The sequence below is a fragment of the Aythya fuligula genome, chromosome 3, assembly GCF_009819795.1.
Source record: "Aythya fuligula isolate bAytFul2 chromosome 3, bAytFul2.pri, whole genome shotgun sequence".
NCBI classification, from domain to species: domain Eukaryota; kingdom Metazoa; phylum Chordata; class Aves; order Anseriformes; family Anatidae; genus Aythya; species Aythya fuligula.
In genome coordinates this window covers 12,865,683-12,881,057 of record NC_045561.1, presented here as the reverse complement: position 1 = coordinate 12,881,057, position 15,375 = coordinate 12,865,683, and the positions used below count along the sequence as shown (strand labels likewise).

At 41.8% G+C, this 15,375-nt stretch overlaps 1 protein-coding gene across 3 annotated transcripts in view; it reads left to right on the top strand.

The window, feature by feature from the left end:
• TTBK1 (tau tubulin kinase 1) overlaps positions 1-15,375 on the top strand; it is a 104,136-nt gene that overhangs the window by 19,047 nt on the left and 69,714 nt on the right. For all 3 annotated transcript variants that reach the window (XM_032183978.1, XM_032183979.1, XM_032183977.1), the window contains 2 exons: positions 3,599-3,746; positions 14,082-14,155. In XM_032183978.1, coding sequence (XP_032039869.1) covers positions 3,599-3,746; positions 14,082-14,155 — 222 coding nt within the window. The remainder of the gene's footprint in view (positions 1-3,598; positions 3,747-14,081; positions 14,156-15,375) is intronic.

Here is a 15,375-nt window from a genome sequence, read left to right as displayed (position 1 = left end):
AGGATGACTTGATCCACATGTACTGTCATGGTCAGGGAAGGGAACTAAACCAAACATTGCTTTGGTACTTGCTGTGAACTAGTTATAGATGTTAAGGCTGAGTGGATACAACTCTTAACCTCTCCTGATCTTTTTGTGTTGGAGATTCACAGCTGGAACTTATTAGCAAGACAGAGTTGGCAGTTGCAATGAGCTTTGAACACAGGTGGTGACTCTTATAATCATATATGCTGTTTTGTGATCCCTGTTCTGTGCAATTTTCCATATTCCAAGTGGAGCTGCATTTTGATTCTCCTCTCAGAATACTGTTTTCTGCTTAGTGGTAAGGTTGTTTTGGTGGTGGTGGGGTTTTGTTCGTTTGTTTTTGGTTTTGTTTTGTCTTTTTTCCCTAGGCTCTGGAGAATTGTGTTGCAAGAGTCTTTTCAGAACAAATCCAAAATATTAAGGATATTTAAAGGAGACTTCAAAGGCAGCAGTCTGTGTCCTGTATAACTGCTGATACATCCAGAAAGGCTTTGGGAATTGGCCTCCCCCACGGGGACATGCCAGTTTCGTGTTGGTGGTCCTGAGGGAAAGCTCAGTCTGGGGAATTCCTGGCATCCCCTGTCAGAGCCTGTCACGCTGGGGAGTCAAGTAGCGCGGCTTTTCGGTAAAAGTGTTCTCCTTGTGTCATGAAGGCTCTTAGGAAATGGAAGAAATGCTGCAATGAGCTGTGTGGTGGTGTGGCCATTCGTGGCATACTGAAAGGACTGAAAGCGTACGTCTGAGATGCAGCTTACTTGATTTATTTGTCTACATGTGAGTGAAAATAGATACCAGCATTTGGTCGGATGAATTGTTCGACAGGCTGTGATGGAACCCTGGGCACCCCGTTTCCTTATAGGCTCATGCATTTAGGTAGGGTGAGTCCTGCTATTGACATCAGTTTGTATCTCAGTCTTACGGACTTGTGGAAAGTAGGAAAAAGGATGAGATGAGAATTATCCCTGAGGAGTGAGGCATAGCAAGGGCTGGTGACTCATGATTGCCACTTAAGAAAGAGATTTTCATTAGATGTTCCCTTCTCTTTCTTGAATTTGCATTTAAGAGTTTCCTTATTCATTTCTTGAGTGGTGTGTGCCCATCTCTCTTCTGTGTCCTGCAGAAGGCTGTGCAGAGTTCATTTTAGATGCTGAACTCCCCCAAAGTATCCAAGCAACGAGGAGATGCTTGTGTGGTAAACTCCTGACATCAGCCAAGACCTTGACTTGCAATAAAACCACGTGCTCAGCAACAGAGAAAAGGAAATGGCTGCTGGTGGCCTCTGGATGTTGCTGAAAGATCAAGGAGGTTGGCAGTGCTGGTATGATGAATAGGACCATCTGGTGTGCTGGGAAAAGTGTGCCAGAGAATAATTTCTGTAAGAGATTGAGGAAAAAATACGAGGAAGGAGAGACAGCTTGAGAGCTCTCGGGCAGTGAGGTTGCATCCACTGACTGGAACGTGTGCATAAAATCAATTTTCTGATTCAGCAGAAACTCTAGTCTTGATCTCACATCATCTTGCATTTGTTGCTTTGTGGGCTTTCATGGGTCCTCAAGTTCTGTTGTTTTCCCAGGTGAGCAGTCTCAGTACCTGTACCTTTCTTCCTGAACCTGTTTCTCTGGTGCACATTTTCTTCTGTTTCTTCTGAGGTAGCGGTCCTAGTCTGTCCTTATTTTTTCCAGGCTCCTAATCATTCTCTTAATCCTGAAATGAACCACTCTTAGCTCTGTGAGAGCCTCTAATAGCAAAGCAATCACATATTGCACATTGTACTTAACAAGACCTTGCTACAGATGCTTATAGTGGGCAATGATCCTAATTATGTGACTGTATTTATACTGTAATAGCTTTACATTTTGACAACTCTGTTGGACTTGGTAACTGTCCCTGTTAAGGGCAGTGAATGGAAAAGCATCTTTGTTTGGATCTCTGCTGGCTCAGGGATATTTCTTCTAAGATCAATTTCTTGAATTTACAACCTGACAAGATGTTTGTGTAGCCTGTGTTTCTTCTCTGATCCTGCTATGTTATGTTACATTTATTACTGGTGACTTTTGTTTTGTGTTGCTGTGCGTTTTCCCACTGAGACTTCTTTCATCTTCCTTCAAAGTCCTCCCAGGTCCCAGCTAAACTTTTTGCCTTCTGCAGCTTTTGCTGTCCCTTTCACATCTTCCTTCTCATTAATATGCCGGTGAACAGAAGATCCAATGAATCTGGAGATATTAGCTGTCATGTTGTTGCTATGCTGAATGTAGCATTGTTTTGATAGAAGGATTTTTAATAGCCAGCTCAGTATGAATTTCCAAGTAGAAGTAGGGCTGCACCGTAATAATTTATGAATAATATGTGATGACCTAGATATTGGGATGTTTACGGTGTGGATATGCCTGTGTAGCCAGTAGAGGAATGTTGTGAGGAAAAATAATAGGTAAAAAGAGAAGAGTGACTCTGGATAGCAACTCTCTAAGGGTTATCCAAAAATATCTTCAGAGACAATACTTAGGGTGTTAATGCTGGAAGTACTACAAACTCTTGTCCCAGCTATCATGCAGAGTTGTTTTTCTTGACTTGGGAGCCAGAAAAGCAGATGGTTTAAGAAGAAAAAAAAAAAAAAAAAAAAAAAAAAAAAAAAAAAAAAAACCTGCCCTTGAGAGGCAGGGACCTTTGTTCAGCAAACTGGACAGATGCACGGGACAGGCCTTCTGTGATGCAGAAGACACCCAAATACCATTTAAACCTCGTCAAATATTGTATAAGATGCATGTTTGAGCGTCTGGCTAATTTAAGCTTCTTTTCCTCTTCATATGTTACTGCTGCTGTTGGAAACGAGCAGTCCTCAGGGCTTCCAGAGCAGTTGTGAACACCGTGAAAGCAGACTGCTGAAAGGAAGGGCTGCAGTTAGGTTCAGTGAATAAGTGCTAAGTGAATCAAATGAGCCCTGATCTAGCTCTGCTGTGAACTTGAAGTTGTTCCTGTGCAGCATAGCGTGCTTCAAACATTTAAGAGAATGAGAAATTAAAAAAAATATATATTCTCCTGGCATGGACATTAACACTTGCAGCACCCGAGGAGTCTGTCTTACATCCATGTGCATATCCCATGTGCATATCTGTACCTACATACATGTATCTTGTCAAATCTTAGCAGAAGGAGAATCAAGGGATCACTTCCCAGGAAAGACAGAGTTGCTCAGCGACCGGCGTGTGGAGGGAGAATGACAGTTTATATCTGCCACACTCTGGATAGTCTTTCTACTATCTCCTTAAGGGATCTTTCCTTTTGCTTTGGCAAGAACATTATTGACGTAATAGGCATTATCATTTGCTTTAGATATCTACGTCATCACTTGCTGGGCTTGTTTTTTGTTGTACAGCAAAGAATTTATACATAGCACAGTCAAGTGGGCAGCTGGACTTTTGCCTAACTGTGTAGTAAAGGGATTCAGGCACAGCACAGATTGGGAGCTGAATTTGTTCCTGCCTATGCATTAAAGAAGCTAGTGCCTGTCTCTGTGAGAGCCAATTTGATGTCATCTCTCTTGTGCACTGTACCAAACCTCCTTGTTCTCTTCTAGTTGAAGAAGATTGGTGGCGGTGGCTTTGGGGAGATTTACGAGGCAATGGATCTGCTGACCCGGGAGAATGTGGCCTTGAAGGTGGAATCAGCCCAGCAGCCCAAGCAAGTTCTCAAGATGGAAGTGGCTGTCCTGAAGAAGCTGCAAGGTAAGGCAGAAGGCTCTTTGAACTCTGAAGGGGTGAAGGTCACCGAGCATGTTAACAATTAGAAACCAAAGTTGCAAATGCTTTTTATACCTTTCTCTTCAGCTTGCATCTACATGCAATGTTACGTTAAATGATTCAGCTCAAAAAGTTACTACATTCTGCACAGTGTCAAGTGAGTTCCAACTACAGGGGCTATTTTTGTTTGCCAGGCTATAACATCAAGGAGACTTACACTGAGCTATTGGTACACTGGTCTATTCTGTCTAGTGATAATGATTAGATGATAAGGAACAGAGCAAGTGATGTCTGACTAAGAAATAAGGTTACCTGATTACCTCCCAAAGGGCGAGGGCAGTGGTTGTGACTAAAGCACTGTGAGCACGAAGGACTCTCCATGTAAATTGGTTGAATAGTAGATGAGCACAAGAAGTGCAACAGTTCTTTCTGGTTGAAGGAGCAGTAAGGGGGCTCCTACTAAAAACTGACAGCCATAGGAGGATTGAGAAAAGGAATTTCCAAATCTGCCTTTGAGGAGTTGAGAACTGCTCTTTGCAAAAGTGCATTGTGCACTGATTTCCTTGTGAAGGCAAGGGCGGCTATTGGCAGGTACAGTTTGCATGTTCTAGTAGAATATGCCTTTAGAAGGGATGTTCTCTTTTGCAGGGTTCCCATCTGAGCTGGGAAAACACCTTTTCATGAGGCAGTGAGTAATATACTTGTCACCAAGGCTCATATTTCAGAGATAGTGTTGTGGCCCTGTGTCCATACCTGTATCTCTGCCCTTGCACAAAATCTCCAGAGATGGTTGAATTAGAGGGTTGTAGGTCTTTTGAAATGGGGTTAATGGCTGTGTCACATTGACCTTAGGGAAAGGTCAATGAATTATTTTGGAAAGTCAAATAGTTTTCCACAGTTCAGCTCTTCTAGGAGGAGGACTGATAAAGCCTTTTTGGAATAGGCTGTATTATAATAGATGCATCTGTGCTTGGTAAATGGAATCAAAGCAAAGGAGAAATCAATTCATATCATCAAGAGAAAACTTGCTGTTCATCTCTAAAAGGCCGGGTACACAGAGGCTGTCTTAGAACAGCAGAGCAGGTGGCTGAAGTCTCAAAGCACTGCTCACTGTGATGAGGGGTGTGACTGTAGAACAGCAGATTATTAGAACACCAAGAGAAGATGCTATCGTGCTGGCTTGTGTCAATACACGCTATATCCAGAGCAGGGAATGCTTGAAAAGCATGACCTGAAGTTACCATATCAGAGCTAGCATCAGAGAATATTCAGGGAGTTAACTAATTAATGCTCATACTTTTCCATCAGTGTTTATTGTTGAAAATATAAATGCTTGAAAAGCAGCCAAAGTTGTACGCAGGATGAGCCTGGGAATTTAGAGGTGTGGGGCAGGGTGGGAGCAGAAAATTGGCAAAGCAGTTAGCAAATGCAAGGGGACTGAAATGACAGAAGCAGCTCAATTGGCTATGCATCAGCTATCCAGCATTTAAGAATTACAAATTACTTCAGCCATGTTTGTACAAATCAAGCTGCTCTGTGAAGAGTTTAGCTTTTTTTGGTTCAAGGTTAATCCCCAAACGCTTTACTAAAATAAATTATAAAGTTAAAATAAGAAATAAGGTTGAGAGAGTTGGGAATCACGTATTGTGTATGTTTTCACAGTGAGCTGTTAGGGAAAGGTGAGAAACGTTTCAGAAAAGGAGAGACTGACTTTTGCCGAACATTTGGTAGAAGGGGGTAGGTTAGTGGCATTACCATAGATGATAGAGTGAGTTCACGTTTTTCCAGGTAAAAAGCAAGGGATCGTTGTTGTGTAAAATGCTTCTGTACTTTTCTGGTAGGATTGAGCATTGCAGTCCCTCTTAAGTAGTACAGCTTTAATGTTGGTGTGATACCTAAATAAAACAACAAAGGACTAATGAGCTGCTGCTTTTTTTCAGAGCTTGTGATCATGGTCTTGCAAGCTGTTAGAGCTTTACAGAGTTTGAGCTGGCCATTAACCCATACTGCAGACGAACTTCAAGACTCCCTGCTAGAGAGTCTGTGTACTTTCTAATGAACGCTGTGGTGTGTGGTGGTGCGTGCTGTTGTTTGTTTGTTTTTGTTTTTTTTCTGTGAGGGTGGTCAAATGCTGGCACAAATTGCCTATAAATGTTGTGGAGCCTGTGTCCTTGGAGATACTCAAAACCCATCTGGATGCAATCACAGACAGCCTGCTCTAGCTGACCCTGCCTAAGCATTGGGGTTGGACTAGATGACCTCCAGAGGTCCCTTCCAACCCAAATGATTCTGTGACACATGTGCTTGGCTGTGAGAGATCACTGCCACTTCAGTATCTCTTGGCAGCCTTGTAGAGCCATTCTGTTCTGATCTTAACTGATTTGATATTTCTAGCTGTATAAGGCCTTTTCTTTATCTGTTTAGATGTAATGTTTTTGCCAAAGGCAAAGTTCTTGCTGGCTTGTTACTTGCAAGGATCCTGGGTCACCTTCTGGCCCGCTTCTCAAGTCTTTATGTTGTGTTGGGACTGGGAAGTACCAGCAACAGTCTTCTTCTAGGCTTTGGGTGAAACAAGATTGAAAAGTTACCTGAATTCTCACCACATGGTGATATTCAGGCAACTATAAATCGTTGTGGAATCAGTGGCCACACGATTATGACCTTTGACATCTCATGTACTTGGGATGGCACTGGATGTATTATGGAGGTAGAGTCCTTTGCTGTTAAGTACTGAAAGGCTGCAATGAGGTCTTCCTGGAGCCTTCTCTTCTTCAGGCTGAACTTCCACGTGAACACAGCTTCTCTGTTAGAGGAATGCTATTTTAGTGCCAAGCTCTTATTTTATTACTTTAATCATTATTGTAGAGTTTTCCTCACTTGAGATAATCTTGCGTGATAGTACCACTTGCACATGGTTTTAACCTCAGTTTGTATTTTATCTATATTGCAGTCAAGCATTTTGAAACCAAGTCTAAGCTGCATTATCAAAATACTTCTTGCAGATAAAACTTGCCTCCAGCAGGGAAGGTTGCTGGTTTAGTTAGAGCTGCATTACATTTTGCTGTGTAGACAAGGCTTTAGATAACTTTTGTTAAAAAGTGAATGGAAATAAGATCTGTATGGCTAAGTGAATTTGCACCTTGCTTATCCAGGGAGCAAGAGGCTTTGCAGGGCTGTCAGTGTCTACATTAGTAAGCATGAAAGCTATGTCTGCGTTAGTAAGCAGTACAATATGATCAGATCAGTAGATTGTAGCAGGTGCTGAGGGCCTCTACATCTTCACTGTATTTGGCTTTGGGATTTTACACTATAAACTGTGTGTGGTGTGAGGATTTTGCTTTGGGTTAACTTTAATCCAGTCCCTTGGTCTGAGTAACTCTCTTTCTCCACAACATGGAAGTGGTTTGATGCTGTCTGAGGGACAAGTTGTTGGTGTGGACTCTGCCTCCTTTAGGATTTGGGAAATATTTATGTGCATCTGGAGTGGATCTTCTGTGTCTATTTGCTCAGAAAAAGATTACATTAACCCAAACTCACTGTGTGAACAGCACTGACGTGGCAATTGTGTATATATGAGGCAGTATGGGAGCTTGCTTTAAGACCTCCTTACTGTTACAAATAAGGAGTCTGAGTCCTGTTCTTCAGAATTGTAGAGGAAAAAAAAAAAAAGACGGTATTTTGTCATTTACCACTTGGAAGGAAGAATCCTTTGACTTCTAGATGACGTTTTTCCATATCTTCAGTGCTTTTCTAACCCTTTGGAATGCAGACAGACGGACGCCTGCCTGCTCTTTCTGGGACTTTATTTCCCCACTGTGGAGTTTTGCTGTGGAGCAAAATTCAGCTGACAAAGGGACATCTGTGAAATACTGTCAGTGACTACTGACTCTGTCTCCCATCTCTGAAGTCTTTGGGGTTAACAGAATAAAGGGCTCTGTCAGAAGAGCGCTAGCACAGCTTTTGAGGTGCTTGGCCTGGGCTCTTTCGGTATCAGGGTGGATTTTCAACAGCAACCTCCGTCATAGAAATAGTAATCAGTATCCATTATTAAATTCAGTTGTTATTTTTTCCTGCTTTTGGCTGCTGCAGAGAGGCCTGTGGAAGCCATTTTATTGCACTTAATGCACCAGGCACTGTCTTCTGTAGATGCTAGATAGGGACTGTGTGAGGCCCAGCAGTAGATGCTTTAAATTCAGATGTGTTCCTCGTGTCCTTACCCACTTCTTGATATGCCTTTCTGGAAGCACTCTGTGGGCTTGTAAGACTGGAATGGTACAAAAGGATCTCTCACAAGGCATGTGCTTCGGATGCCTCCTGATCTGCAGGTCCCCAAAATATGGATGTGGCCACAACATTCACTTTTCTTTGATAAAATTGTTCTTGGAGCAGCCTAACAGAGTGGCTAGATGGTTAATTAAATTGGCCATACCGTTCTGGTGCTGAGCAATTTCTGTTAATCTACCACAGTTATTTTTTTCCTGGTATGAGGCTGTGGGGTCCTGCGTACTTGCCTTTGACCTCACTCGACAGCCAGATATTCCTGAGCACTGCTTAGTGTGATGTTTTCTTTGTAAATGCCTTCTTTTCAGTGTAACCAATCTCATTGCGTAGGACTCTGATTAATTTTATTCTGCAGTGCAGAGATCTTCTGCATATTGAGTAGTTGTGCAAGATGCAGCCTGGTCACAGGCATTGTAGTTTTGAGTGCCTGGTTTTATTACAGCGCATAGTGAAGCAGTTCTGTGTTGCTTGTTCACCATTTACTGCTAGGGGTTGGACAGGTAAGGGTTTACCAATAAAAGAAGGGAAGAAAAGGGATCTTGCTTGTTTTTTTCTTGTTGCCAGACCTAGTCTTTTCTTTTTGCATTTGTGACTTGTTAAGGTGGTATCTTAACTCCCAGCAATTCAGTTTCTGTTACTTTCGTTACCACTTTTTATGTTTCTATAGCATTTTGTTAGGCTGATGTAACCAAGCTGTCTGTGAAGATAGGAAAGCAGGGTAAGTTGCTCTTGTCAGGTGTTGGGCTAACACAGGGAGGCAGATTAAGACACCTGAAGTAGCTGTAGCCTCTGTGCCTGGCACTGTATTTTGCCATGTGAAAGGTTCCTGTGGGTGTTTGAATGCACGGGCATTTGGTCACCATGGCCTCACAAGACTGGGGAGGGACATGGGATGGATGAAAGGGGTTTAAAATACACTTTTTGAGGCTGCGCTAAATTCTTGCTCTTTCACTTTTCACTTTTCTGCCTTGCCCTGTGTGGAATATATTAGTGGTTGGTCATCCTGAAGCTTTTAGTGGTCTTGGGACACAAGCAGATGAAATGATGCCATGCAAAGTCAGTCAATTTTACGTTTTGCTTTTGGATTAGAAGGTGGTGACCAGCCTTTTGTTTTTATGTGTGTTCATTAGTTCATTAATGTATTACAGAAGCAATAGTAAGGCTAACCCAGTTAATGAAATCATAGTTGATTACTATCGGATAATGTAGTTATTTAAATTGGACTTCTAGCATTGAATTTGTTTTCTTTTATGTTCAGAACTCCTTGTTTCCAGTCAAGTTGACAAGTCCCTGAAGTCAGCTAGTTTGTCTGGCCAGAGAGGAGACTTGCAAACTGCGGGGGAAAGAAAACTGTGATCTAGTCAACTTTGTTAGGCTTCAGATGGTATTTCCAATGAAAGTTAGAAGATGGTGAACATAACTCTCATATTGTTTCAAGATGGATCCTCCATTTCTTTAGGATATTGGTACAGAAGTGACATCAGCTACCCCCAAAATACAAAATCTGTGCTAAACTGATAAACCTGACAACGATGCTGACAAGTGAATAAAAATAGAGAATATTTATAAAATGTATATTATAGTTATAAAGCATGAACATGAGAAATAGCTGCATGAGGTTTCCATAGTCCAGTGAATGCAGTTGTATAGCTAGGTGTCTGCATCTGTGCATGTACTAACAGCAAATTATGTCAAGTAACTACTTGGACTTTTCCTATGCAGTTTATCTTGAAGTTGAGCTGCTCACTGGCTGTGCCATGCTGGTTATTTCTAGCCTGTGATATACCATTGTTTTAATACTCATATTGCCTGAATAAAAAAAGAAACTTGACTGATGATTCTGAAGTTAAACTGAGTTTGTGACTAGACCGGTCAGACATTGCTGCTGATGGCAGAGACAGATCTTAAAGAAAAAAAAGAGTATTTGCCACAGAACCAGAGGATAATTTAGGCTGGCAGGGGAACCTCTGGAGGTATCTAGTACAACCTCTTGCTCAAAGCACGGGCACGTAAATCCAGTTGCTCTAGGCTTTTTCCAATAAATTTTTCAATTATCTCTAAAGATAAAGAGCTCACAGCCTCTCTGGTCCCATGTTCCAGGGTTTGAACACCTTAACTGTGAAAAAGAAATTTCCTTGTACCTGATGAGAATTTCCTGCCTCGCAGCTTGTTGAACACCAGAAAAGACAGGCTTCATCTTTGCAGCTTCTTGTGAGGTGTCTCTGACCAGATACCTCTGATATCTCCCATCTGCTACCTTCTTACAGCTGAACAAACCCAGTTCTTTGATGTTTTCTTTGAATGTCACGTTTTCCATTACCCACAAGCATCTTGGTGGATTTATGTTAGCTTTGGTCTTGTGCTGCAGAAGATACGCTAGAATGCATAAGGGTAAGAGTTACGAGAGTAAAAGTAATTGCTGTGAGACTTATGGAATTCTATATAGTGAAAGGTTCATAGATGCTTTTGGTGGACTGTTAGCAATGAGACAGCTCGTCTATGGAGATGCATCACAAAATAATTTTAGCATACATTTTAAAGATTAAATCTTGAAACCCTGTTACAAGGAAAGATTGGTTATTTGTTCTTGTGCAGGTAAAAATACAGGAAATATGGCGTCTGTTACAAAAAAAAAAATGCTTCAAGTTGCAACAGCAATGTCACATATTTCTTTCTTACTATTTATTTTATTGGTTTCATTGTTGTCTTGAAAATACATTAGGAATATTTAAAAACTCGAAGGTGTAGATCAGAAGGAATACTGCTTACCAGTACTTTGAAACTGATCTGTGTAGAAAAATATACTCAAAAAAAGATTGCCATTTAATTTTTTCAGAGCTGTGTAATGAAGGTTTTTAATGTAATGGACTTTTTAAAGTATTAAACTGCTTTTTTTTTTAATTGTATCTCTACAAGATGATGAATATATATCCTATGGTAGAAGGGCTTTCCAGTTTGTGGTTTTAGTTTTATACATTAGGACATGGTTATTGAGTATAATTTGAGTTCCTTCAGAACAGGGATCATAAAGACCATTTCAGTAACTGAAATATTTTTGTTTCTTACGCAGTAGTCTATGGGTGACTTTTAATGTTCATTTTAATTTAAAAGTAGTAGTAGGAAAAAATATATATTTCTGTGGGTGAACATTAAAGTACTGCATTCTCTAAATGCCTAGAGAAATAAATATGTGTGAAACAAAATAAAACACATGTTCTTTCAAACTTTTTTCAGGTTTGTGTTTGTTAACATTGAGCTGACTTATTCCTCCAGCCTATGTTAGCTTTTTAGTTAAAGGGATAAAACTATTCATAATCTCTTACTCTGTTTCTTTACCTTATGGTAAGGTATATGCTTTGTTTTAGTAATAAATACCGAAATGCACAAAGTGTAGCTTGTGATCTTCTGTAATACCAGAATGGCTGTTCAGTGGAACAAATGATCTTCATGCTTTTGGAGGGCATGTGTGAGGAAAGAGGGCTGTTTCCTTCTGCCTTAAAGGAAAGTATGACAGTCCCATCATCTTGACTGCACAGTAGGTTATTAACATGATTATTTTTGTGCTACATAATTTTGATCAGCTGCAGGACTGATCTGCAGGAATCCCGAAGTCACGCCTGACTCTCATCCTCCATCTGCTACTTCAGCATGGCATGAACCCCTCCAAGAGAGCAAACAATTGTATACCGATGCCTCCTTTAGTTGAAAAATGAGTAAAAGCCTCAGATACCCAAAGGGGCTGATGCTGCAAGGATTTATCCCATCTATGTGACCAGCTGGCTATACATACACCACTGCTAAATGTGGCTTGGTTTCTCTACACTCTTATGCTCCTTTTGTTTCATGTAGGAATTGAATTGGCATGGTCTCTTTCCCTTTCCCTTTCCCTTTCCCTTTCCCTTTCCCTTTCCCTTTCCCTTTCCCTTTCCCTTTCCCTTTCCCTTTCCCTTTCCCTTTCCCTTTCCCTTTCCCTTTCCCTTTCCCTTTCCCTTTCCCTTTCCCTTTCCCTTTCCCATTCCCTTTCCCTTTCCCTTTCCCTTTCCTTCTCTGAGAACTAACAGATCGGGTAGGAGCCCATTTTAGGCTCGAAAAGAGGATTCAGAGTAAAATCAGTTTGGAGATACAGGTCATCAAGACCTGTCAGTTTTATTAACCTTAGTGCAGATAAGGTTATCATTTATTTTTCAAAAAATATAAAAAGCTGAAATGTGTTATCAGATAATCAGTTACAAATTCTATTATTTTTTCTTCCTGTAAAATTTGGTGATCCAGAAAACAACGTTATGGAGTGAACTGATTTAAAAAAAATTAAAAAAAAAGTTCTTGGGAACATAGCTGAAATCTGAAGTGGCCATACTGTCAGCAGGGATGCATCTTAAATCACAGTCAAGTGTATCAAACAGTAGCACCCCTATTCCTTTGAAACAAATGGTTTGAGATTCTCCCTGTCAGAGGATTGTTTTTTGACATTCTTGTCTAGTTTTAGAGCAAGGAAAAGCACACGGTATACTTGCTGGGAGTGCTTTACAATCACTTAAAACAATAAAAGCAAGTAAAAACTTGAGTCATTTACCCTTTCTAGCACACAGCAGCTCTCATTGCCAGTAAAAACAGTCATTGTTTTGTCTGTTGCCTCAATATCCATCTCCTGGTGCTCTGCAAGGCTAAACAAACAGAGTGGGACTTGGGGTTTGTAAGAGCATCAAACTATTCCATGTAAGTCTGTATGGGTTTGAGAGTCAGCTCTGGAGTGAGCATGAGCCTGTGCTGGCCTGTCCACAGACCTGCATAGGTTGTGTTAGCCAGAGGACATGGGTATTGCAAGCTCCCAAAGAAACCTGCTGGTTCTTTCGGGAGCTACTCAGATGTGTTGACTTTGCAGCCAGGAATCTGGCTTGGAGGCTGCCTTCACGTCTGCAGGCAGTGTCTCCATCCGTATAAGGACCAGCGGCAGGACATCATGGGGACAGCTGAGGCTTGTTGGCTCTTCGATCCTGATAACACCTGGGCCAGAGCATGCACTGCATCCACTGTTTCAAAGAGTTTCTCTTAGAAAAAGCGGCTTCAGCCTGTAGGGATCAGTAGGTCAAAGTCAACACTGAATTTGCAATGAATGTATTGATGGCAGGAAACCAGTGGCAGCCAGTACTCATGGGCACACCTAGGCATGGTATGTGAGAAAAAAGAACAAGGCAGAGCTCAGAGGCTGCCCTGATAAGAAACCTTTCCTCATCTGAATATCTTTTCCTAACCATACCCTCCTGCTTAGCTAGCCGGCTACAGGTAGAGCTGGGGTTGGGGTATTGGCTGGTCTGTTTTAAGCCTGTTCTCCAGGGATAAGAAAGAGAAGGAGAAAGCCTCTGTTCCTGCAGAGTGGTTGCCAGCAGCAGTGTTCTCTCCTTGTGGTAGGGAAGAAGGCGTGGGTGCTCTGCTCTGGGATGCTGCTGGGCCCTGTAGGAGCAGGCCCCTGATGCTCCTACTGAAATGGGTGGACTCTGTGTGCATTGTTTTGGTCAAAGCTCCGGTTCTCTGGGTTCAGAGATGCTTGTTTGCTTCCTGCTGCCCTCCAGTTCCCTATTCTGTCATGTCTTGGTGTCCTACACGGTTTTTGGTGCCACCGGCCTATGAGAGCAACAGCAAGGTCCCAAGGGCATTACAGGCAGTGCAGTAAAATAAAAAAGCTCTGGTATAAAAACTAATTAAAATTGCCACTGCTCAAGCGCTACAAAAGTACAGGGCAAAGCTATGCAATGACATTCACCCTCTTCCCTGCTTAGAAACCTCATCAGGAGCCAAGTGTTTGGTATTGTGGTATGCTGCAACCAGAATCAGTTTTCAGAATCAGTTTTGTTATTGAATGTCAATTGCTGTTTTGAAGTGTGGGGCTGGGAAGTAAAAACAAAATTAATCTGTTCTGCAGAACTCCCTGCCTGATGCCACTTATGGTTACCAGCCCTTTTTAGAAACCGTTTTTCTACAAGTTGTGATCACAGGGTCGTTGTCTTATGTTCCGTTCTGTGTGTTTCTGTTTCTTTGCAGGGAAGGATCATGTTTGCAGATTTATTGGCTGTGGAAGGAATGAAAAATTTAATTATGTGGTCATGCAACTTCAGGTGAGTTCTGTGCTTCTTCTGTCTTTCCCCCATCCCACAGAGGTGGCATCACAGGGAAGGTTTTACAGTGAAGGAATAAGGCCAAGCACCGGTGCAGAGACTATGCTGAACATAGGAAGTGGGTGGAATGGAAGACAGTGAGAAGGGGTGGTGTTGCTGTGATATCCCTTGGGGTACCTCCAGTTGTCAAGACGTGCTAAGATATTTCATAGCTCCACTTTTCTGTTTAAAATGTCTCTGACAAATTTCTAGGGAAAGCACTCAATCTAGAATGCTTGCTGGAGCTACCCACAACATCTTGCAGCAGTGGCAGCTGTTTGAACTATCGCCTGCTGAGCTGTGATAGAGCATTTAAAATGTGTCTTGCATCAGGGCTCAAGTGTGATCGGGGCCACTGGTATCATACCAGCAGCAGTCTTCTCTGCGAATGAGAATGATCTCTGGCTCCATCTCTACCAAGCTCAGCAGTAGCACGGTGTCTGCTGTGGAAGGTTTTTTTCTCCTGTTTGTGCACCGCAGATACTAAGTCAACCAGGGTAAACATTTGGATAGCTGGCATATGGTCACCATACTTCTAGACAGCCAGTTACTCCTGTTGGAGGTAGCCAGATGAAGGGTTGTATGGGTCTGTCTACAGAACACCAAGAGCTGCAGGGTTGAGCATGAGACTTTACCAAGTAAACGCACGTAGTTAGGTCTTCACAGCCCGAATGTGGTGGTAACGTCACAAAAGCAGATTATTATTTTTTTTCCATGAAAGAAGCTTTTGTTTTCAATATTACAGTCATAGGAGAAAGAGCTGGAGGGGAGCAAGTGGAAGATACACCTGAATCAAAAACACATGGAAGAAAGGCCTTTAAGGGAGGAAGGAGATTCCCATCTCAAGGGGAATACTTTGAAATTAAAACTGTTTTTTTCTGACATAATTGTTTTGGAAACTAGCCTGTCTCATCACCTGTCAGAGGAGTTGAAAGGGAACTTGTCCTAACTCCCTTGTAGCTTGTATGATCAGGGCTTTGCTATACAAACCACTGTATGATTACACCATACAAGCCCACCCTTCTCCTGAAGAGCTTACAGCCCATGTTGTGTTTCTTTTTGTATAATATGGGTGACAGTACATGCTGAAGTGAGAAGGATGAATTAGTAAGCAACAAGAAGTAAGCTGCTGCATAAACTGGAAGGTTATTTTTAATTAAATGCTGAATGAGGTAAAATAG